This window comes from Tiliqua scincoides, chromosome 1 (genome assembly GCF_035046505.1).
Source record: "Tiliqua scincoides isolate rTilSci1 chromosome 1, rTilSci1.hap2, whole genome shotgun sequence".
NCBI lineage: Eukaryota > Metazoa > Chordata > Lepidosauria > Squamata > Scincidae > Tiliqua > Tiliqua scincoides.
This window is the reverse complement of record NC_089821.1, coordinates 61,024,805-61,050,126: the sequence shown is the minus strand read 5'-3', so window position 1 is coordinate 61,050,126 and position 25,322 is coordinate 61,024,805. Positions and strand designations below refer to the sequence as shown.

Sequence of the window (25,322 nt, the reverse complement as noted above, 5' to 3'; positions counted from 1 at the left end):
TCCTGTTCCACATCATTTCCTGCTCTGGTGGCAGCCAGACCTACTGTATGTCATCCTGCCCTGTGGTACCAAAGGCCCCATCAGCAACCTGGGTGAAGCCTCTATGCCCAACTGCATGGACCAACTTGGCATGAAGGCTGCTGCTGAGCTGAGGCTAATGGCAGGCTGGTCGACCACCAGTCACCTGTCCACCTGTGCAGGGTGGGATGAAGTGGGGCAGGAGAAAAACACTCACTAAAATTGAGTGTTGGGAGAGTTAGGACAGACAAAAGAAAATATTTCTTTACTCAGTGTGTGGTTGGTCGGTGGAACTCCTTGCCACAGGATGTGGTGACGGCATCTGGCCTGGATGCCTTTAAAAGGGGATTGGACAAGTTTCTGGAGGAAAAATCCATTACAAGCCATGTTACAAGCCATGATGTGTATGTGCAACCTCCTAATTTTAGAAATGGGCTATGTCAGAATGCCAGATGCAAGGGAGGGCACCAAGATGCAGGTCTCTTGTTATCTGGTGTGCTCCCTGGGGCATTTGGTGGGCCGCTGTGAGATACAGGAAGCTGGACTAGATGGGCCTTTGGCCTGATCCAGTGGGGCTGTTCTTATGTTATTAGGAAGTGCAGCAGGTTTGGTTACCTCTGGAGATAAGCAGCATTGGTTCCCACCCCCTCTCAATAACGCAGTGTGTTCTGGCCAAGCCACACACAGCTAGGACCCTACCAGTGGCTTTGCCCAGGGCATCAGATCTGTTGTATGTGCCATTTGAAAAGTACCACTGGTTGATCACCCCTGCCCTAGATTTTCAACAATCATGTGGCCAATAACAGGAAAAAAGGATAGCCACAGGATCACGACGAAAACGTGTACAGTTTGCTCGAAATAGATTTTTATCATAACATTGAGACAACTGCATTCAAGATGTGTGCAAACATGTAACATTTTTTCTTATACAGGACTATTTGAGTTCCCGTAACCTCAGATGGAACAGAAATCAGCCACCATCAGAGAGCAAGGATGGGCGCGGTTTTTAGAGAAGCAAGGCATAAATGCTAATGTCAGGTCACTATTGAAGGTCGTTACTAGGCAGTTGTTCTGTGACATCATTTTAATGTACTATATTTAGCTAGTTCCATAAAATTTTGCTTTGGCATTACAACTGCTTGTAAGACAATACTAGATTGTTGTTCAATCTATTCTAATTTTTAGAGTTTTGAAATAGTTGTCACTTTGGCTGTTACAAACTATGTAATAAAATTTGAACTGATTTATGCCTTAGCAGACTTCCAAATCAATATGGCACCAGGGTGGGCTGCTTTAAGATCCCTGGGTAGTATCTTCCACTACCAAATAATAGGATGTTGAGCATATTTGTTACTCAGCAATTACCTTTGTTCCAGTCTAGATCTTGTGGGAACACGGTAGGACAACATCTTTCCTAGCACAAGCGGAAACATTATCTTCTATTAGCAATTGAACATGGCAGGAGTTTAAGTGGTGGTAACACTCCCCAAGAGTCCCTGTGGGCACAAGTGCCACCCAGTAGTTTAAGTTCTCCAATTTAACCAGGTAAGTTAGGACCCAGGAATGGATTGTGATCCAACCGTGTGTGTTGCTATAGTGCTGCTACCTTCCAGTTGGTTGAAAGGGTCAAGGCTGCATAGTTTGAACAGCATGTAAGAATCCTAGAAGAGAGAGAGATTCCCATTTTTGGCTTTGGCTAAGCCCCCCATCCCTCATCTTCAGCAACCCTTCTTGTCTCTCATCCACCCCTCTACTATCGCCAGTTGCAAAACTCCTTAAGCTCTACTTTGTTTTCTGTCCCCTTTTCAAAACTGACTACCCTGTGAGAGGCTGTCCCGCCTCTCCTCCCAAATGGCCTAGAAGGAAAACATGATAGACAAGCACATTAACTGTACATACTGACTACTACCAGGAGAGAAAAGAAACCTGGTTTCATGTGTGCGTGTAGTTGTACTGCTCCACGGTAGGGGACTCGTAAGCAAAAGAAACAAATGGCAAATGTAAAATGAACTTTTTCTGTAGGCTCAACCCCTTCAAAACTGAACTTTGCCAATAGAAGCTTGAAGGTGGCACAAGCTTGTGGTGATGTAGGGCTCAGCTTTGGACAAGTGCAAGAATTGGCAATGTTCTCTACCTCCAACTGAGGCGGACCCTTCTGCACATTGGCATCTACCTTTCTTCCCTAACCTCCCAAGTACCCTTTCTGGAGGTTAAACTTTTAAAAAAAGTCCACGTATGCAAGGGACTTGAACAAAGGCAGGCAGTCTGCTTGAAGTACAGTTTGTGAGTGCAAGTGTGTAAGGTGGAATTTGTTTAGGACCAGTACAGGTAGGGCATGAAGACAAACTCACCCTGCAGCAGGAGTCACATCACCTCATATAAGCACATCTAACACAGAGTGAAGGCTTTAATATGCTTGCTTTTCCACATGTATAATCATACAGGTTATTTTCAAAAATGTCTACTGTAATCGAAATGCAAGTTTAAAAATTTACTTTATAATGAATTTTTATTTACCTTGAAGATTAGCTCATTAGACCCAAACTACATGTCACACATACAACATGATTGCAGTTCAGGTCTTTATACTCAGCCAAAAACTACTTGGGGCAATAATTGGGAGATAGGTGGCTTTTAATCCTTTAACGTATGTCACTTTTCTGCAAGAAATCACACCCCTGACATGACTGAAGTTCAATAATCCTGAAATGTAAGGGTTAGCAAGCTGCTTTAGAGGTATAATTTGAATTTGATGAGAACATGGCAAGGCTGTAAAGAGTTACAGTGGACCCTCAATTTAACAGACTTCAGAAGCAAGATATTTTCTGTTCAGTTAAAAACTAATCATGCTTTGCTTATGTTGATTGACTCAAATGCATTTGGATTTAATGGACTTTCAACAGTAACAGATTAATGGTGAGGGGTGTCAGTTTAAACTGAGGATTCCTTGTATACCTTCTACATCTGAGCCACCATCCCAAGCAGCTATTACCTGACTGTTTGCATTTTTACAATCTCTTTAACCCATGTTGTACCTGAGTTGCATAAACACAACATTGGTTCAAAGGGTTAACTCAAAAATTAGTCCCCATAAATGTGTCTTAATTTTCTCTGTGGCAGAGGAAGGGCATTCCTGACTATATGGGAATGCTTTCAAGCCAGCACAAGCTAAGGTCAGCTGCTTAATGGCTTCTCCTCTGTGTAGGGGCTGACCATTCTTCCAGTCTGGTCCTACCTCACACAGGGAACAGAAATAATCTGTCAGGCTCTTAACCTACAGAATTTTTTTAAAGCTAAATGGGCTCCTCCACTCTCTCAGCTAGATAGGGACACAGTATGGCTGTGTCTCCTCAGGGTGATCTCAGCAGCAGTAAAGGAGACAGTAAGGTGCTTATTTCAGTACAAGGTTGCAACACCCGAGTCTGTCTTGTCTAAGGCAATGGAAGTCAGCAAATGGACTTCACCAGGAAAAGCACACTGTGCCTGGAAGGGCAGCGTTTAACCACACCCACTGACAGCGTAAGCTCTCGGAACTGACATGCCTCATTTCTTAGGTTAACCCCAACCCCGGGCTCTGGGATGTACAAGAGCAAGTCCCAAACGCTTCTTAAAGGCTGCAAACATGTGGAGGTTCTGCTTAACCAGAGGGCATCATTTTAGATCAGAGGTTTCCAAAATTCTCAGTACAAGGGCTGCATCATATATTTTACACATTTTTGCTGGCCCACAAAAATTAGTTTTATGAATGAATTAATGAAGTTTAAATGAATGAATAAGTTTTAGTTGGAACTTGTTTGTAAGCAGCATGATATGATTCAGAACAAAAGAGAAATGTGACGCTTACAAAGAGAAATGATATATAATGAGTAAAAATGTCAAACATTAGCAAATGCTCTGACAAAAAAAAGTTGTGGTGGACCCCAGGCCATAGTTTGGAGACCCCCTGTTTTAGATTATCATGTGAGCAGAACAGCAGGGGTAAGAGGAGAAGCATTCAGAGGTATGTCATCCAGGGAGTACATATCCCCAGGGGAGGGCACCTCTGGGGGAATCAGGAAGTGTTTGCTCCAGAAGTGAAAGCAGCGATGCTGGCCTTGGTCAAATCAATGATGCAGGAGGTGTTTTCAGAACAGGCAGAGGGGGAGGAGCAGTCTCTCTTGTACATAGTAAAGGGGAAGAGAACCCCAAAGAAAGCACTTGAGTAAACATTGTGTCATTAGCCCTGACCCCTCCAAGCTTTCCAACTACTCAGTATCCTCGTTTAGAGGATTTTCAGAGTCTAGTGTGCCTTCACCAGCTAAGAAGCTTGGATACTAAGCTCAGGAAGCCAGAGGCAAAAGGTGGCAGGCTTTAAAGACTGCCAAGCTTAGAGATACTAAAAAGGTCAAAGTAAGAGAACCAGGGTAGGAATATGACACTTTCTTCCTCAGATGAGTCTTCAGATAAAGAGGGAATTGTCTGGAAAGGAGCAGCGATCCTGAAGGAAATATGAACACCCTGTTTCCTCAAGGCATGGTCTAGAGATTGTTGGCAAAGGTTATCAAAGATCTATACATGGAATCATCTGTAGCACAGAGTGGTTCTAAGGATGCAGAGCTAATACCATTTACTCTTAAGTGTTCCTCAAAGCCTGTCTAAACCAAAAGAAGTGCCTTTTCCAAATCCATTTACAAGAATAATGGTGGAAGTGTGGGCATCCCCTTATCATAGTAGGTGTATGCCCAGAACCATTAAGTAGACTATACAGGTTGTCCCTTGTTATCCACCGGGTTTCTGTTCCAGAGCACCTAATGCAGTGGTATTCAAACTGGGGCATCGTGACACCCCAGCCTGAGGGTCCTGGTCCCTTTCCCCTTAAGGGGCAGCCAGGAGGCAGGGAGGAGGCAGTGGCTCGCTCCCCAGGATCGCATCGCTCAGGGCAGCTGCATGGGTTTGGGTACACTTGCCCAAGCCTCCTGTAGCCTGCCGGGGGTGCGGGGAGCCCTGCACGACCTTTGGCAGGGCTCCCTAGGTCAGGGGAAGTGAAGGCAGGGCAATCGCACCCCACTCTGTTAAACCGGAAGCGAAGCGCAATCGCTCCACTTTCCCTTCTGATGGGGCTGCAGGGACTGGGGTGCACCCTCCAGTCCCTGTAGTAGCGTCCCTGGTTGCAGGGAGCTTTGCCCAAGTGCCTGCAGGGCTCCCCAGGTCAGGGAAAGTGGGAGTGGAGAGATCATGTTCTGCTGCCGGTTTAACGGAGGCAGAGTGCGATCTCTCCACTCTCACTTTCCCTGACCCGAGGAGCCCTGCAGGCTGCCTCCTCCCTACCCCTGCTGCCTCCCCCCTGCCAAGACTTACTGCTGGTTTCAAACTCCCTGAAAGTTTGAAAACAGCAGCCCTATAGGTTTCAAAAAAAGTGGAAAAATACGTTTAAAGACCCACATCTAGGTTTCTTGCCCCTCTCATACCTTGACATCCACAGGGGTTTGATTCTGGGACTCCTTGTTAATACCGTGAAATAATAAAAGTATCTTAAAAAAATTAAGAAGTGCATCTCTTTACAATTGTGGTTTAAAAACAGCTTTTCTTACTGTTGTAGAGGCAGTCAGCAATTAGAAATGCAAAGGACCTGCTGCTCAGCTGAATGATTGCTTGTTGGCTGTCTCTAGTTTTTTAAAACTGATTTTAAAGGGATGCATTTTTCCCCTTCTCCAGGGATTAGCACATTCCTTCTCATTTGCAGCTAAATAACTGCAATCTTATGCACACTTTCCTGGGAATTGAACACAATGGGACTTACAACAATCCTATGCATGTCTACTCAGAAGTAAGTCTGAGGTTCTCAATCTGGGCATCATGACACCCCAGCCCGAGAAACCCTGCCTCTGGCCCCTTAAAAGGTAGGGGAGGGGGAGGGGGGAGTCAGGCATGCAGTCCCCAGGATTGTACTGCTATTGGAGATGAAAGGGGGGATTAAATTTACCCATTGCCACACCAGCCAATGGGGGTGTGTGGGGAGCGGGGTAGAGCCCCCTGCAAGCCTTGGAAAGTGTAAAAATAGTGATCCACTTTCAGTTTTGCAGATGTGCACAGCCTCTGTTTCTCAACAAAGCTCCGGTCCCAGTCAGAAGGTTTAGGTGGGCCCTCCTCCAAGTGTTTTGACACAGATTATGAAATCTGCAGGTACTGAATCCATAAATAACCAGGACCACCTGTAGTTGTCAGACTTCCCAACCTCCTGGAAACTCAAGTCAACTTGCCAACTACAGCAAAGAGTTTTTGCTTTCCTTCTCCCACAAATGTATAGTCAGCACCTTGGACACTGCAAAAAAGTTTTATCTTTACAGCCCATGTTGTGCATTTGCAACACTTCTTTTTCAGGTATATGGAAAAACCTGGAATTTTTTATGAAAGCATTTATCTCATCTTGGAGGTTCACTGAAACTTGCAAAAATACACTGTTGGTTGTGGTGCAGAAATGCACCCTTGGTAGAATATGGGTTTTAAGCATTATCCACTTCCTCTCTGTAACACATTAAAAATAAATTTCTTCCACCATATCAGGAAATGAATCTGTTTCCAACATAATTCCTTCTTTTTAAGTGTGTTTTACAGTCAAATCCTATGCATGAAAGGAACATAATTATTTGAAAGTAACTAGGCAGCTAACTTCCTAGTTACAGAAAGCCAGGATGGTGTAGTGTGGTGTCAAACTTAAGGCCCACAGACTCAATACAGCCTCCGGAAGCAACAGTTCACATTATATTTGGTTTCTCCCAGCTTGATAATTGGGCTGTCTCATATCTTGAAAATATGAACAAGATTTGCACATTTTCCCTTCTGTCAATGAGTTTTTATGAAAAGTGCTTATTTCTGGCCATCATCCGCTTAGTGACATCACTTATAATGCATAATGATGTCACATCTTGCCCTCAGCAAGCACCATGAATGCTAACTTTGGTCTTCTGTACAAAATGAGTTTGACATCCCTGGTGTTGGACTTAGACTTGGAAGATCCAGTCTAATCCCACACAGTCATGAAGCCGTCCGGGTGACCTTGGGCCAGTCAATTATCTCCTCAGCCTAACCTCCTCACAGGGTAGAACAGGAGGGAAGAAATATCTTTCTTAAAAGATTTGCTTTTGAAATCCTTGTAGTTTGAGGAATGTAAATGGAAACTGTGTAAATGGAAACTGAATTTAGTGTTAACCTTTTCTGTAAATTCATTGGGACTTACTTCCTATTTTTTATACCACCCGTCCTCCTTTGAGCTCAGGGTGATATATATGGTTCTAATCTTCAAGCCACACATTGATTCTGGTCCTCTTTTTAACCCCTGTAAAACTGATCTTTTTCAAAATGTGCTGAAATGAACTAGGGAGATGGAGGTGTAGGTAGTCAACATTTTCTCTTCTTAAATGCTAGAAATGATGGAGAAGAATTTCAACACAGTAGAAAAATAAAGTGCAGTTACTTTGATGAAGAAATACCAGTACAGAGTAATACTTTATGAAAAACTACGAATATACACCCGGCACTCTTAATGCTAATATTCAGTGTAACTGTCCCCATGGTTGAAGAGATACTTCATGCTCTTAGAAAGATGCTGGGAATCTGGCTATTGAAATTCAAGACTCTTGCTTCCTACTTTTTCAGAAAATGTAGGAAAAACAGCAGCACAACAGATGTCTTCACTTTTGCCAAAAGACCCCTCAGAAACAGCAGAATGCTTATTTGGAATGGAGGTGGAGCACATGAACATTGTTTTTGGAACATCAGAAATAAAAGAGGAATAAAAAGTACCAGTATACATTTGTCTTTATTTCTGTACGCAATGTAATATTTAGGCACATAGCTTGGGACACTTTCTAAAATAAGTCATTGGCCATTGTTTAGAGTATCCTTTTGGCTTTTAAATACTGGTCAGGAAAACAAATGATGTAAAAATAAATGAATATAACTTTCTATTAAAGAAATAAAAATGGATTTGCATCTAAAAGTGCAAGAGGTGAAGTACTTTAACCCTTTCACCAGACAATGTGGCAATATACATCATATTGCTTCTGTTTGAGAAGGCTGTTGGAATTTTATGACATAGAAAATTATAAATTACAATTAGTTTCCATAATCACTATATATATATACACAATCCAGTTATGAAAAAACTGGTTTAAAACTTACAAATGAAAACCTCACACAGATCAAAACAGTGAAAATATAACAATTAACATGCTCAAGTGCCCAATTTTGATATTTAAAGATATTATACCTTTAAAAAGCATGAACTGTAATTACATGAGCAGCATGGGCATTTCATTATATTGAGTTGATTTGTCAAAAGGAGTACAGTGTTTTAAATATGAAGATTGTTCCAAAATGTTTAATTTTATAATGCTTTGAATTAAAGTACATCTTGGTGAATGGGTTAAAAATGTAGGTGAATCACTTAAAAATACACAACAAGCCATGTGCACTTCAAAATATTCTAGTGTTTCACCTGTAAGGTATTGTTTCAAGCAAACAAGACTTAACAGAACATATGGCTTTACAATAACATCAATTTGTCAACTAAGTTGTAGCAATAAATACTTAAAATCTCTACCAATAGACTTACATTTTGATCTGGTTAACAATACAGAAAACAATTACCAATTGAAAACCTGCTGTAAAATGTTGAACACCAAAAAATTTTTTAAATCATTTGTTTAATTCTAAAACAATCAAAACATTGAGAGGGCATTGCAGCTGAACTATTTGCCAAACTGAAAGAAACAGGGACTTCAGCATTTCAGGGTGAAAAATTATGAAAAACTGCTAAATACTTTGGTCACTAATTGTCAAATAGTTATGCCTCAAATACATTAGATTTGTGTATTCACTTTTTTATAAAACTATTCTTACAGCCATTTTAACTATAGTATCACTACTCTCATTACTTGGGTGGCAAGATCTTATTTCACAGGTCACCCATTATTTAGAACAATACAATATAAACATACGCAAAAATTTCTTGGTATTTCCCAATGTGCAATTTTTACACTTGAATTTCTGTACAATGTCTTAAAATCTAGAATATAAATGTTGCTGGTCCTGATCCCTTGCAAAATTAGTGCAGCAGTGACTGGCTCCAATAGGCTCTAGATGTAATCCTCAAGAAACACAAATACTTGAATATCAGTTCATGTTCTTCAGCCAACAGCAATCATATCACCTATCATACAGGGCCATTAACAGATGCTTCGGCTAGAAGAGCTTGTGGATCAGTCCTAAGAAGTCATAAAGAAAATGTAAGCATTACCAGAACACTGAAAAAGTTACAAAATAAATTAGCAAAAAAAATAGCTTCAGAATTAATGACACAGTTTGTGTGTGTCATCTCAAGTTGATTTTGTACCTACATGATTCAGAAACACATGCAAATGCCAAAATGCTCACTGCACATGCACCTACATGTTTAGTTTACAGACTTGTTTGCGGATCCAGTACTAAGCTAATTTTTCACATCTCTCTCCCTTCAAATCCTATCAATTCAGCAAAGCCAGTGGCCTTATTTCCCCTTGAATATGCCTAAGAAGCAATCTTGTACTGAGGCCAGTGATCCATCTAACTCAACCACTGCCTGTGGCTCTTCAATTTTTCTGTCTGGTGATGTCATGGGTTGAACCTGGGACCTGGGCATGCAAACTAGATGCTGTACACTGAGCTTTAGCCTCTTCCCTTGAAGTCCATGTAGCTGCCTTGGTTAACATTTATTCTCCAAGATGGCACAAGTGGAAATGTGACAACTCATGAACAAATGCAAGGAGAAAGGTCATTCTGGTGGTGACGTATGGCTCTCAATTCAAGAAAGAAATAACTATTGCTACCCAACATTGTCACCAAGGTACATGGTGATAAAATGATGGACTAGGAATAGGAAGACTGGGTTCAAATTTCAGTTTGCCCATGAAGCTCACTGGGAGGCCTTAGACTGGGGTGTCAAACTTGTTTCATATGGTGGGCCAAATAGCATTCATGATCAGGGTCAGAGGTGATGTCATTAAGAAGATCGTGACAAGAAATAACTTTTTTCTCCCTTAGGAACTCATTAGCTTGAAATGACAGAAGAGGAAATATGCAAATCTTGATCATATTTTCAAGATATGGGAGAACCCAATTATCACCCTGGCTTCCCTTTCAGCAGTGCCACTTCAGCACAGCTCAGTAGCTGATGGTGGTGCTGGGAGAGCCTGAGGGGGGAGTCAATAAAGAATTTCTGGGGGCCGCATTTGCCCTGTGGGACTTATGTTTGACACCCCTGCCTTAGATAAATCACCATCTCTTAGCCCAGGGGTGCCCAAACCACAGCCCGGGGGCCAAATCTGGCCCTCAGGAGGATTTTATCCAGCCCCCAAGGTTCCCCAGCCCCTCAGGGCTAAAAATAACTCAAAAGATGCACTTCCGGATATATACCCCATTCAGTCATTAGAGGTAATGCAATGTAATGGAAAGAAATTATTTCATTACACTGCATTACATTCAGCACTTCTAGTGGCTGAATGAGAGACCTGGAATATAATGTTAGTTAAACTTAAAATGGAGCAGAGACTGAGACAAAAAATGTTTGTGATTTGTGTCATAGGTTGCTTGATGCTTTTTCAAAATTCATTTCCCCCTTTTCCTGTGCAAGTCAATATTGCCTTTGCTCCCCTCCTCCTTCCAACCCCACCCACTTCTTGAATTCAATCCAATTCTCAGCCCACCAGTCCTCCATGTATTTGTTCATTATTTTCCGGTCCTTGATACTGTGTCAGATACACAATGCAGACCTTGCGCCAAAAAGTCTGAACACCCCTGCCTCAGCCTTACCTATTTCAGAGGACTGAATAATATGGGTGGGAGATATGTACGGAATCTGATGTGGAGTAGACCAAATTCTACTTTGGAGTCTACACAGTCCCCTCCCCAAACTCCCAAAATTAAAGGAACAGAATGTGCAGTCATTTTTAAGGAGAGTAGAGAGATAACTTCTCTAAGTGTGTAGAAATGGGACATGTTCTAGAGAAAGGTACTTGGGACACAGAAAGAGAAAAATTGTTACATTCCATTATTTTTTAAAATAACTCTTCTGTGATTTTCAAAAACCCTTCTCCCCTTACAACCTCCCCTCCATCTTTCTCCTGTCTTTTTCACAAACATGGCACCCATTCAAAATTGGGTGCCTCCGAGACACATGCTCAGTCCAATATCTTGTTTTTTGTCCCAGAACCAAGTGCCCAGTTTGCCATTACACACAAAAATCCACTACTCTTAGCAAAACTGAAATGCAAGTTAAGTCGGAGCTGATTTATTGGGAGGTACTGAATATTTGGTGGAGTGACTGCCAAGGCTCAGGAGGATTTTCCTGCCACTGGAATCAGAGATTGCTTTGTGGAAGAAGTGGCTTCGCACACATGAACAGAAGTAAAAGCAACCCTGAGCACCCAAAGAGAGGGATTTAAATTGGTATGGTCACACACCCCATTGGTATGGTCAGCCAATCAGATTTGGAAGTCCAAATGCTTACGGGAGGAGGAGAGTCTGCAAAGCAGTCTCAGGGCCCACCTCTGTTACAGAAAACTTCATTAGCAGGCTCAAACCAGAAGCACCTGAAAGCAATTAGGAGACAAAGAGATACCTCTGGTCTAGACTGCTGCTAGCAGCCTGTGAAGTAGCAGGACTTTCTTCTCCAGCGTCTGTGGTCTCTTCCACTACATATTTACAAGAAGCGTCTTGCGAGGTAGTCAATTTTCCTTCCTCACTAATGAAGAAACAAGTCAGAATCTCATTCATGTTTTACAAACATTTGTATCATCATGCATTAGTGAGAAGCTTAGAGATAAAGGGGTTGAGAGGTCACATGCAAACAGACTTTAGAAAAATGACTGCAACATGGAAAACAAGCAGAAAGGCGTGGATTCTGTTGACATTCATCACTGGCATCAGTTTATGGTCACTTTAAAGGAACTGGACTGGAAAAAATGCAGGATGTAGATTACAGAGAAGTAAAGAGGAATAAAGAATGTACATGGTGCCCAAAGTGATAAACAATTACATTCATTATCCTTTACTGTACATACCGATAGGATTTCAACACTCTGAAGCCAAAAGTGAGGGGGGAAAGAACAGAAAAGGAATATAAAAATACCATCAAGTCCTATTAACTAGTTCCTGGACCAAGCCTATAAATGCAGCAATAAAGAGAAACCAAAAATACATACAACCCAGAAGAGTTACTTAGCACATGTGGATTATTAATTCAAAATGTCCAGAAGAACTCGACTTTCCCTTTGTCACAGTGTTAGGTGTATCACTTCATTATTGTTTTGTTAGAATTGGACCTGAATCTCTCTGTACAGTACTTGATGCCCAAATGGTTAACACTTCGGTCTGCAGGGAGTGGCTCACAAAGACCTTGCATGTAGCCTAGATTTCTCCTGTACCTGCTAGCTTTGTATAAGGGATGACCTTAAAAAAATGCAGGAACATTCAATCGAATGAGCCTATAATCTAAAATGATGTACAGACTTGCTGAGGTACCACCTAAACAGCTTGTCATGAATGACAATTACCTCAGTCAGAGATTATTTTAAAACTCTATAAAGACAGCAACTGTTACCCTGCACGTGCCCAATCTCGTCTGATCTCGGAAGCTAAGCAGGATCAGGCCTGGTTAGTTCTTGGATGGGAGACTGCCTGGGAATACTGGGTGCTGTAGGCTTATACCATAGTCTTTTGAGACTGAAGGTTGCCAACCAACCATAAAGATGCAAGTATGAGAACTAGATAATAGAGCAGAAGTACAAACATAGCTATCCGATTCTCTTATCACTTGCATATATCTGAAAAGTAAAAAAATGGGATTCACATGCACCCTGTAATTGGCTGCCCTTATACAGGTGCAGCCTATTTATCCACAGATTTTTTATCTTTGGATTTGTCTCAACAGGAATGGGGTGGGGGTACTGAAAATCACACACACCTTTGCCCTGCGCTGGCCTCTTGCTCCATTTCCAGGCAGCCCAAAACACTGCAAAAAGGCTCTGCCTCGCCCAGGCAGGGAATAGCCCTGGAGCCATGGAAGAGGTTCCTCTTTCGAAGGAACAGTAACATTCCTGGAGCCCCTGAGCCTGAAAAGAGGCTGAAGAGGGGGGCAGAAAACCCTGGGTAACCAGAACATGTGCAGCAAGGTGGAGCTCTCTCTCTCTCTCACTCACGTACTCTCACTCACACAGGGGCAGGTGTGGTAGCAACAGAGGGGATTGCTTTAAAAAAACCCAGGGAGTGTGTGCCGAATTTCCCCCCCCCCCAGATGATGCAGGCAATCACCGACACAAGTAAGCCTTCCCACCAAGTAAAGCATGAGAGATAGCTTACGATCCTCTCCGCACTTTCCTGGGAGTAAGCCCCATTGGAAATGGGGCTTACTTCTGAGTAGAAGCGCACAGGGCTGGACTCTGAAAAGCTCAGCATCCCACCTGTGAAAGAGGTGGGACAGCTGGGGAGGGCTCAGGAGGGGGAGGAGAGGGGATTGGTTTAAAAAACCCAGGGAGCGTTTGCCAAATTCCCCCCCCCCCCAATGATGCAGGCTGTCCTGCTCCAGCAAGCCTTCCCAAGCAAGCCTTGGGAAGCCTTGGAGAGACAGGTGAGGGTGAGTAGAGAGCTGGACTACAAGTCCCAGAATGCTCCGGGGCAGAGGAGCTTCCATGGTGGCCAGGGAGGGCTGCAGGAGCGGCAGCAGCGAAGAGGAGGAGAACCTGCAGCACTGTTGGGAGGCTGCCTGGAACACAGAGGACGAGGCTTCCCAAGCAAGCTCACCATTCCAACTGTGAAAGAAGCAGGACAGCTGGCAACAGGAGGGCTGAGTAGGGGAGGGGAGGGGATTGAGAACAGCTGCCTTAGTTTCCTTCCATCCAGAAGTGTCAGGCTGCAGCAAATTTGCGTAATTCTATGACATTTAGCACAACGCATTTTTTGTTAATCGTGCTGAGTCCCAGAACGGAACTAATGCAGATAAATAGGCTCCACCTGTATAAATATTATGAGAACACAGAACAGCAGCAAGTGAAGACTGCTAAAAGAACAGGCTCATACAGCTTGACTCAGTAATCAGTCACAAAGCTGGTAAATACTGTAGATTCAGAGGAATAGTGGCAAAACCAAGGGCACCCAAGATGAATGCAAATATGAAGAGAGAAAAACAGTGCAAGTATCTTGCTAGTAAATGAGTACCAAAAGAATGTGCAGTTGCCAATAAGAGCAAGGCACTTAAAGCTCATCTGAAGAAAATGCTTCTGTGAAATACAAACTGTAATGGTCAGAAGATGAACTAGAAAAAGAGGAGGGATAACTCTTGAGGTGTTGCTCAGGAAACTAGTCAATGGAGAGGGGACAGGAATGCACTAGTATTTAATTTGCAAATAACTATCCTTTTTTTAAAGCGACAAGAAATTGCCTAGAAATTGGGGGTCAACTCATACACCTTCCCCCCTTTGCAAGGTTAAGATCCACATTTACGCAGTGCTATTATAGGCAGAGGAACACCACCATTTTTATGTAACAATCAGGGAAATTAAACTATTAATTCATGTATTGAATTACATGAATGGCTGGAAACTGGCCATCCACGCTAGCTTGAAATTGAAGGTGGTACACCAAGCAAAGAGGCATTTTTTTTTGAAGTTGCCCTTCCCTTTTATTCAGCAAGGGGAGAACAACAGTCCCTCTTCAACCCAACACCAAGTCTTTTCTAGTGACTGTTTGCTGGTGTTCCTTCTGCATCTTTTTAGATTGTGATCCCTTTTGGGAAAGGAGCCATTTAGTTATTTGATTTTCTCTATAAACCACTTTGTGACCTTTTTGTTGAAAAGCCATATATAAATATTTTTACTACAACGACAACATCAGCAGAAGCAGCCGAGGCCACCATAAGCAAGGTACCAAGACTTTTCTCACAAACCTCACAGACACTGAAGTTGCAAAACCAAAAGATTAGTTCATTGAAAAATGAAAATTTCTTACCATGAATTTGCTGTTCTCATTGACTCCAGGAGGGTATTCCAAACCAGTGGGATGGCACCTCTCCCTGGAACAGTAGGCATGATTCACCTTGACGCTTGGCTTCCTGTAGTCAAAAGGACCTCCCAAACCAGGTGGGAAGAGCTAAGCACCCCATAGCAGCAGACTTCCCAGCCCTGCAACCAGGGCAAAGGTTCGCGATGGCACCCCCCGCGGGCTGTCGTCACCGCCCCCCCCACTCACCTCAGGCTCATGGAGCCTCGCACAACCGTAGCCCGCATCGGGGAAACCTCTCTCAGGTTCCCCAATGCTATAAACTGTGCTTCTGGAAAACCAGAAGAACAGTTTCCAACCCTGCTGCGAGCCTCAGAGAGGCTTCCGTGGGGTCCTAGAGGCTCATGCCTGGGGCATTTGTCCCATCAGACCTAATGGCAAGCCTGCAACTGGCACCCCAACCCCATTTCAGCAAGATGAAAAGTCAAACCATTAACTGGTGGGAAAAGGTTACACTGCGAAGTCTTGAGCATCTTACTCTCTATTTGTAAGTCCTGTATCAGCTAGGTGTATGACACAACCTAAAAAGCCTTCCTTGCTCCATGTGAGAAAGAAGGTAGAGCCAACTGTGCCACAGAAGAGAGATGTTTGGGGTTTTCTATAAGCAGGCCTGAAAAAGGGGTTTAACTAACACTTAAAATACCTGCCAGTAGTTATTCAGTATTTTACACAATCTGGGAGTAGTGTCTTGTGTCTCTTATTTTATATCAGACTTATGCATATATGTCGCTCAGACACGGTAGAGGGAAGCCAGCAAAAGACAGAAGTTCTTCCAAGCTCCAAGGGTCCTCAGATTCTACTTGTCCGGCAGTAGAATCCTGGCCCCTGATCCTACAGGAAACCAAGGTTTGGAGGTGAACCCTGGCTACTGTTCCAGTGAGAAGTATCACCCAGCTGATTCAAAATGCCCCTGGAAACTGGGGACAGCGAACCTTGACATCCACAGTCAAAATATATTTTGAATCTTTGATCCTTTAGCAAAAAGCTCCCTATTTTTTGTCTTAAGGTTCTTTTAAATATTTCTGTAATGGAAGAATCTAGGATATAATTTTAAACAGTCAAATCAAGCAAATCAGATACCTCTAGGGTGAACCAGAAGAGAAAAATTAACCCTCACCTTTTAAATACAGCAGTTTCAGTTTTAGCATCTACAGTAAGGCTAAGGGTCTCCTTCATGCTGCCGTTCATCACTGTCTCAGTCACTTTGTCTGCATTTTCTATTTCATCTTCTCCATCAGAGCCAGCCTCCATTGCAACACTTCCTGCAGCTGGAAAGAAAAATCTGAATACCACCAGTACACTTTGACACAAGAAACATGTCTGTGTTTTAACGCACTTCACGAACACAGACATGCTTCTTTTGCCAATGTTCCAAAGTATGTTGGTTTCAAGTTACATATGAACCTCGCTGTAAGTAGGGAACTTATGGCCTAATCCAATTTGGGCCTTACACCTCTGGAACAAACATTCTGGCAGCGTAAGGCCTTTTATGGCTGTCACTTTATGCAACAAATCATCTGGTGCGGCCTGGCTGCTGCTGCAAACAGCTGGGTCCACGCACCAGTGAATCAAGAATGCTCGCTGGCGAGTCACCACAGGGGTAGAAGAGAAATAAGGAGGGCACAGGGGCGAGGGTGGTATTGGCAGCAGCAGTGCACGCTGATATCCTATCCCCCCTCCTGGCCTTGACCCCCCAAACCAGGTCTACGTGGATTTGCACCAACAATGTAGCTAGCACAGGTCTGAGCAGTGGGCCAGCACAGGCTTAGCCCTGGGCAAGGGAACAAACGTTACCTCAACCCACGGAGGCCTCCAGACACAAAAATGCCACCCCAGACACAAAAACTCTACTGTGAGGTACACCGAGCACCATGTTGGCACAGCTGCATCACGGCATGGGGAGCTGAGCAGAATTGGACTGTGTGTGTGACTATTTATTAGAGAGCTTCAATAAGCAAATACAGGTAAGAAAACAGTCTTTAAAAGCAGCTTTAAAAAACTGGAAGAGCATATGGGGACAAAAATTAAACATGGAGAAAACGTATCAACCAAAGCCTAACCAAACATGTTCCCTAAGGCAGTCAGATACCAAATTAAGATTAGTCACTACATCTATGCAAGTGTAATTCTCACTGAACTCAATGGGGCTTACCTTTGAGTAAACATACACAGAATTATACTGTACATCAATTCTTATACAATTCAATTTTTAGTCCAGATTCTTGTTCAGCCTTCTGTCTTAGATCTCCCTCGGTCTCCCTTTCCCAAGCAGCAACAGCAGTTCTCTAGATTCCAAGCTCTCTTGTACTTTGGCTTAAAAATGGTAAAGGCAAAGGTTCCTGCCGCGTTAAGCTTATTCGTGTCCGATTCTAGGGGTGGTGCTCATCTCCGTTTCTAAACTGAAGAGCCAGCATTTGTTTGTAGACATATGACCGGCATGTCTAAATGCCTAAGCGCACAGAACAATGTTTGGCTTAGAACCACTTATACAGGAAAACAAAAATCCTTTCTGTGTGTTCTCCACTCAATTGGTTAATTCCAAATCTCATTTCACCAAAGTAGTGGTTTCAGCTTAGTTCTTACACTCCTATAGCCTAGAGCTGAACTGAAGTTTACAAGACCATTGCTCTTTGTTTAGGCAACCATTTTACACCACAACATGACAGATGACAAATATAAGAAAGAGAAAGCAAAAGGTTGCTTACCTCTATCATTCAAATGGTCACCTGTATATACGCAAGCTGGAAACTTCCAAAGATTGAGCATTATGTCCCTGCACCCAAAGTGCATCAAGGGCAGGAAGTATGCCCAATTCCTCAGTTCCTTTGAAAACCACTACCTAAGTACAAACTGTAGAATTTAAAGAGAGCTCCAACAGTTGGAGAGAGACATGCCAAAAGGATGGTTGGTTGAACTGTTTACCAATTCCATGACTCTTGGTTGAATTGTTTGTCAGCTCCATGACTCTCTAAGTTCCATGACACTCCTCAAGAGATGCTGCAGATCACAACAATACCAGATCCAAGGGAGGAGTCCAAAGATGGTGTCTTTGGGATCAATCTTGATAGGAGAGTAAGACTGCTTCTGGAACAAGCTCACTTACTCAGGACTGAAACACATGTCAGTGTCAAAAACCCAGGCCACTGTAGTGGATGGGACTGATGGCAGGGCTGCAGAAAAATGATCCACTGACTTGGGATCCAACTAAATGTTTCATTGGGGGGATCCTGGTACTGACTGCCCACCATGAGTAGGTCATGATATTTATCATGCCCCTTCTGGCAACAGTCCCAACGGTTCACTGCAGAGGATCTCTGTGCTTTCAAAGTTCACCTGCTTCAAGAAAAATGTTGCTAATGCTGAAGATGGAGAGGGAGGTGGCACAAGATGCCAATATCACTGCAACAGCAGTGAAGGTCAACTCCCTGAGTGCCAACTTAAGAGACAAGTCCTTTTGAACTACAATCCTACTGTTTGGAAACTTTCTGACAGCCAGCAGAGGTGGTTTTTCTGCGCCCTGACTGTAGCTAAAGGACTTCTATTGAAAACACGGAAGGAAAAATGCCCACCTATCATTTCACAGTGGATTGACGATCTCTTGTTGCTATCTACTTTTGAGTTACTGTAGTTATTTACAAAAGACAACTGCATATGGATAAATTCTTGGCTATCTGGAAGCCTCTCAACTGTTTGTTTATAATGTATCACCAATGATTTATTATTTTTCTCTTCTTTCTTTTATTTTTTCCCCTTTTCTCCTTTAACAACGTATCGACACTTTGATTTACAATGTATTCAATGTATTATGTGTATCACAATAAAAAAATGGAAAAAAAGAGACAAGTGTAGTGTTTGCAGGTGAAAGTAAGTTTTGCCCCACACCAATGGTACTTTTTGATAGTGATCCTGCTCACCATACAATGAGACAGAGCTACCTAGCTAAGAAAAAAAAGAGGTGGTCAAAAAGGAACTGAAGAACTGGACATCCCACCTTTGAAGCATCCCACTCAAGAACCAGGGCAGAGTGCTTCACAAAGCTCTGGAAACTTATGACGTCAGCTCTGCACATGCGCAGACCTTCACTACATGTGGCTGCACAAGTCTTGAAAAGAACAGATAAATTCCTCTACAAATGTTTTCCTGCATCATTTCAATTCTCTTACCTTCTGGTTGAGTTGCAAGTGCAGTTGCATTTGCACTCAGAGGATCCACTGGCTCGGTGTTGGTTTCCATCTCCACAGGTGAATTACTTCTTAAGGAATCTTTTGAACTTTAACACAAAGCAAGCTCTAATGAGTTCCATTTCAAAAGTTTTTGTATTTAAAGAGAGGATACATTTTGGTACTCTCTGCCAGTGATGTGTATAAGACCCTAACCCCAAGTCTCAAGTCAAGTTTCAAGTATCTACCTTCAAGTTTCAAGTCCTTACTTGAAATTCTCAAGTCCCATCTCAAGTCTCTGAGCCATATATAACAGAAAAAAGGGTGGTGGTGGTACCAAGGAGTCCTGGAAGAAATAGATTTTCTGGACCTCTATCAATCCTGTTTTAGACCAGACTTTGGAATTAAGACAGCCTGCTGAATGAACTATGCCAGGGCTTAAACAAAGAGGGGGAATGCATTCCTGTTGGTCCTGCTAGACCTCTCAGTGGCTTTTGATACCATCAACCATGGTGTCCTCTGATGCTGACTGGTCGAGCTGGGGCTGGGAGGCCGTGTGTTGCAGTGGTTTTGCTACTTCTTCTCCAACCATGCCTAAGTGGTGGTGGTGGTGATGCTGCTGGGGGACTCATGTTCAACACTTGCAGAGTTCCGCAAGGTTCCATTTTGCCCCCTATGCTATTCAGTATCTACACAAATGCTGGGAAAGGGAAATTTAGAATAGGGTGTCATCAGCATGCTGATAATTGCTCTATTTCTTTTTTCATCAGATCTCAGGGGCTGGTGAGGTCCTGAAGCGCTGCATGCAGGCAGTTGGGGTCTGGATGAGGGGTAATAAACTGAAATTAAATCCAGACAAGACAGAAGTTATCTTGGTTCAGAAACCCATGAAGCTGGTATTAGACTATCAGCCTGTTCTAGAAGGAGCTGTGCTCCCTCTGAAGGAACAGGTATGCAGCCTGGGGGTCTTTCTGCATCCACAGCTCCTCCTAGATGTCCAGGTGGTAACTGAAGCCAGAGGAACCTTTTTCCAGTTTTAGCTTGTGTGCTAGCTGCAGCCATACCCGAGTCAGTCGCATCTGGCTAGGGTGGCCCATGCCCTGGTGACATCCTATTTAGACTACTGTAATCATCTTGTCCTGACTATCTGGAACTACTGATGCAAAGGAAACAGAATACACGTAAGTGTGTAAGAGTTGGCAAAAATTTACACCTATTTGAAACTGAAAGATCATTCAATTAAAATCTTCCCACGGGATAAGGACAAGAAAGTGAACAAGAATCTCCACTCAGCCATGAAGCTTCTGGGTGACCTTAGGTCAATCACTATTTCGCAGCCTCATCTACCACACACTGTTGTTTTAAGGACAAACGAAGGGGAGGAACCATGTACGTGATCACCCCTGAGCTCCTTGGAGGAAGGGTGGTATAAAAATGTGAAAAATAGGGTAACAGGATGAAAGATCACATTCTGAGCAAGTCACTTCCAAAGCTTTAAATAAAAAGGGAATCTTAAAAGTTTCATTCATCAACTATGCTATAAGCTGTCAACCTAATTTTTTTAAATTTAAAACAAAATCTGAATGCAGCTCTAAATTGCTACAGGGAACGGTAGAAGAAGTGAAGTGCTGAGACAAGGGAAGCAAAGGTAGTCTCCTGGCCGAGCATTCCCTGTAATTTCCACCAACTCTGAGTGGAGCTCTAACAGAGCTGCAGAGAAGCAGCTCTGGAGCACTTGGCAATGATGTCATAATTACTGCTGAGTTTTGGAGTGCTGTTACAGAAGCAACGCAGGGCTCAGATTCAAGTTGCACAACCATGCAGTTTAGAGGGTACAGTGCTCCAGGCTTGGCACCATTCATTACGTTCTGCTACCTGACATGGGTATGTCATAAGAACATAAGAACAGCCCCACTGGATCAGGCCATAGGCCCATCTAGTCCAGCTTCCTGTATCTCACAGCGGCCCACCAAATGCCTCAGGGAGCACACCAGATAACAAGAGACCTCATCCTGGTGCCCTCCCTTGCATCTGGCATTCTGACATAACCCATTTCTAAAATCAGGAGGTTGCGCATACACATCATGGCTTGTACCCCATAATGGATTTTTCCTCCAGAAACTTGACCAATCCCCTTTTAAAAGCGTCCAGGCCAGACGCCAGCACCACATCCTGTAGCAAGGAGTTCCACAGACCGACCACACGCTGAGTAAAGAAATATTTTCTTTTGTCTGTCCTAACCCGCCCAACACTCAATTTGAGTGGATGTCCCCTGGTTCTGGTATTATGTGAGAGTGTAAAGAGCATCTCCCTATCCACTCTGTCCATCCCCTGCATAATTTTGTATGTCTCAATCATGTCCCCCCTCAGGCGTCTCTTTTCTAGGCTGAAGAGACCCAAACGCCGTAGCCTTTCCTCATAAGGAAGGTGCCCCAGCCCCGTAATCATCTTAGTCGCTCTCTTTTGCACCTTTTCCATTTCCACTATGTCTTTTTTGAGATGCGGCGACCAGAACTGGACACAATACTCCAGGTGTGGCCTTACCATAGATTTGTACAACGGCATTATAATACTAGCCGTTTTGTTCTCAATACCCTTCCTAATGATCCCAAGCATAGAATTGGCCTTCTTCACTGCCGCCGCACATTGGGTCGACACTTTCATCGACCTGTCCACCACCACCCCAAGATCTCTCTCCTGATCTGTCACAGACAGCTCAGAACCCATCAGCCTATATCTAAAGTTTTGATTTTTTGCCCCAATGTGCATGACTTTACACTTACTGACATTGAAGCGCATCTGCCATTTTGCTGCCCATTCTGCCAGTCTGGAGAGATCCTTCTGGAGCTCCTCACAATCACATCTGGTCTTCACCACTCGGAAAAGTTTGGTGTCATCTGCAAACTTAGCCACTTCACTGCTCAACCCTGTCTCCAGGTCATTTATGAAGAGGATGAAAAGCACTGGTCCCAGGACAGATCCTTGGGGCACACCGCTTTTCACCTCTCTCCATTGTGAAAATTGCCCATTGACACCCACTCTCTGCTTCCTGCCCTCCAACCAGTTCTCAATCCACGAGAGGACCCGTCCTCTAATTCCCTGACTGTGGAGTTTTTTCAGTAGCCTTTGGTGAGGGACCGTGTCAAACGCCTTCTGAAAGTCCAGATATATAATGTCCACGGGTTCTCCCACATCCACATGCCTGTTGACCTTTTCAAAGAATTCTATAAGGTTCGTGAGGCAAGACTTACCCTTACAGAAGCCATTCTGACTCTCCCTCAGCAAGGCCTGTTCGTCTATGTGTTTTGAGATCCTATCTTTGATGAGGCATTCCACCATCTTACCCGGTATGGATGTTAGGCTGACCGGCCTATAGTTTCCCGGGTCCCCCCTTTCCCTTTTTAATGATTGGTGTGACATTTGCTATCCTCCAATCCTCTGGCACTGTGGCCGTTTTGAGGGACAAGTTGCATATTTTAGTCAAGAGATCTGCAACTTCATTCTTCAATTCCTTAATAACTCTTGGGTGGATGCCATCAGGGCCCAGTGACTTATTGATCTTTAATTTATCAATGAGGTCTGAAACATCTTCTCTTTTAACCTCTATCTGACTTAACTCCTTGGTCAGGAGGGGCCGTTCAGGCAGCGGTATCTGCCCGAGGTCTACTGCCGTGAAGACAGATGCAAAGAACTCATTTAATTTCTCTGCCATCTCTAAGTCTCCTTTTATCTCCCCTTTCCCTCCCTCACCATCTAGAGGGCCAACTGCTTCTCTGGCGGATTTCCTGCTTCTAACATATTTGAAGAAGCTTTTATTATTCCCCTTAATGTTGCTGGCCATGCGTTCCTCATAGTCTCGCTTGGCCTCCCGTATCACCTTCTTACATTTCTTTTGCCACAGTTTATGTTCCTTTTTATTCTCCTCATTAGGGCAAGACTTCCATTTACGGAAGGAAGCTTCCTTGTCCTTCACAGCCTCTCTAACTTGGCTTGTTAGCTATGCGGGCACCCTCCTGGATTTAGTGGAACCCTTCTTTCTTTGCGGTATACACCTCTGCTGGGCCTCTATTACTGTTGTTTTAAGCAGCCTCCATGCACTCTGGAGAGATTGGACTCTTTTTACCTTCCCTTTCAACCTCCTTCTAACCAGCCTCCTCATTTGAGGGAAGTCCACCCGTTGGAAGTCAAGGGTTTTTGTGAGAGATTTGCCTGATATTCTTCCCCCTACGTGCATGTCAAAACGGATCGCAGCATGATCACTGTTCCCCAATGGCTCAGTAACGTTTACATCTCTAACCAGGTCCTGCGTACCGCACAATATTAAATCCAGAGTCACCTGTCCTCTGGTGGGCTCCGTGACTAGCTGCTCTAAGCCATAGTCATTTAGCACGTCAAGAAATCCGGTTTCCTTATCGTGACCAGAACACAAATTGACCCAGTCAATATGAGGATAATTGAAGTCCCCCATGATTACAACCCTGTCCCTCCTTGTCACCTCCCTGATCTGTTTCCTCATTTCAAGGTCCCCATCCGATTTCTGGTCTGGAGGACGATAGCACGCCCCCAGTATTACATCGCTGCACAAGCCTGGTAATTTAACCCACAGAGATTCTACGGTGGAGTCGGACCCACCTTCAATCTCTACTTTGCTGGATTCTATCCCTTCCTTAACATAAACGGCCACCCCACCTCCAACACGCCCCTGCCTGTCCCTCCTGTAGAGTTTATAGCCCGGGATTGCGGTATCCCACTGATTCTCCGCATTCCACCAGGTTTCCGTTATGCCCACTATGTCAATGTTTTCCCTTGTCACCAGACATTCCAGTTCTCCCACCTTTGCTCGTAGACTTCGGGCATTCGCATAAAAGCATTTATACACGGAATGCCCCAGGATGGGCTGCTTATTCGCTCCTTTGTCCCCGAATCCTCTCATTGGATCCTCTCATTGGATCCCGCATCCTCTCATTGGATGTCCCATTTGCTATGGAAGCACTGAAGTTATGGATAGCACTGACACTTTATTTACCCAACCAAGTAAATAAAGTTACTTATTTTGAAGTCATATGATTACAGGCAATATCTTTTCATCATAGCCAATAAAGATAGCCCCTAAAGATTCTTAACTCACTCTTAAAATTCACACTTAAAAGGCCTCAATCAAAGCCACAACTTACATATTATCAGGCAAAAACAAACACATAAGAAAAACTGATTCACAAATTTTGAAGCAGTACAATATTTTCCTACCTTAGGGAAGAGGTGAACTCTGAAAAGGAAGCCCAGCCAGTTTCTTTTGCTGGCATCTGTTCTTCAGTGCTCCATACATCAGATCCAACAGAATCCAAATTGGTGCCATGTGCCGTTTCCATAGGAACATCAAAGTTAGCTGACCAGGTAGGGGCTGGAAAGATTGTAGAATTTAAAAGTATGTCAATCCTTAAAGTGAAAAACTGGGAATGAATCTGCTGCAGTCTATTTTAAAATACTCAGAACAGATCTGGAGTTTCCTTGATCATTTAAAACAATCTGACCCCCGCCGGCACATTTTCTCCTTGTCAGAGTACTTTGCATTGAGGTCACCATTTGAAAGGCCTAGAGACATTAGTAACCAGTCTTCCTCTATATCAGAGACTGTTATACTTCCATTTTGGCTGGATAAAATAAATTAGTGTCATTTTAGAACTTTTTCACAATTACAGTGATCTTATTTTGTATTTCTTAAATCTCTGCAAGCTCCATTAATGAAAAACAAACAAAAATATTCTGTAAGACCAATATAAGACTGTGCAATTCCAATTCTCATATTTTACGTAACACTTCTGCAGAAGCCAGATTTTTGATCCTTACAATCCAAGTGTCCCTGGTCTTCCCAGAAGCATTTCCTATTTGACAAGGTTTATCTGAACGCTTCCTCCAACTCACTAAGAATGATCTCTAAAGATTAGCTATATCAAATGACTAAGAGCCCAATCCTATGCATTTCTACTCAGAAGTAAGTCCCATTATAGTCAATGGGGCTTACTCCCAGGTAAATGTGGATAGGATTGCAGCTTAAGTTACCTGAGATCTTGTTTA

General features: G+C 43.4%; 2 protein-coding genes across 5 annotated transcripts in view; one reads left to right on the top strand and one right to left on the bottom strand.

Annotated features, from left to right (window-relative positions):
• The window catches only part of LOC136644077 (solute carrier family 9 member C1-like), a 107,824-nt gene extending 100,031 nt beyond the window's left edge, over nt 1–7,793 (top strand). The window contains exon 26 of the mRNA XM_066619591.1: nt 7,654–7,793. Coding sequence (XP_066475688.1) covers nt 7,654–7,793 — 140 coding nt within the window. The remainder of the gene's footprint in view (nt 1–7,653) is intronic.
• Nucleotides 7,794–7,797: 4 nt separating this feature from the next.
• Nucleotides 7,798–25,322, bottom strand: part of PPP6R3 (protein phosphatase 6 regulatory subunit 3) — an 89,475-nt gene continuing 71,950 nt past the window's right edge. For all 4 annotated transcript variants that reach the window (XM_066611142.1, XM_066611141.1, XM_066611143.1 and 1 more), the window contains 5 exons: nt 24,495–24,648; nt 19,251–19,357; nt 16,205–16,355; nt 11,654–11,776; nt 7,798–9,263 (listed from right to left, as the gene is read on the bottom strand). In XM_066611142.1, coding sequence (XP_066467239.1) covers nt 9,212–9,263; nt 11,654–11,776; nt 16,205–16,355; nt 19,251–19,357; nt 24,495–24,648 — 587 coding nt within the window. In that variant the 3' untranslated portion in view covers nt 7,798–9,211. The remainder of the gene's footprint in view (nt 9,264–11,653; nt 11,777–16,204; nt 16,356–19,250; nt 19,358–24,494; nt 24,649–25,322) is intronic.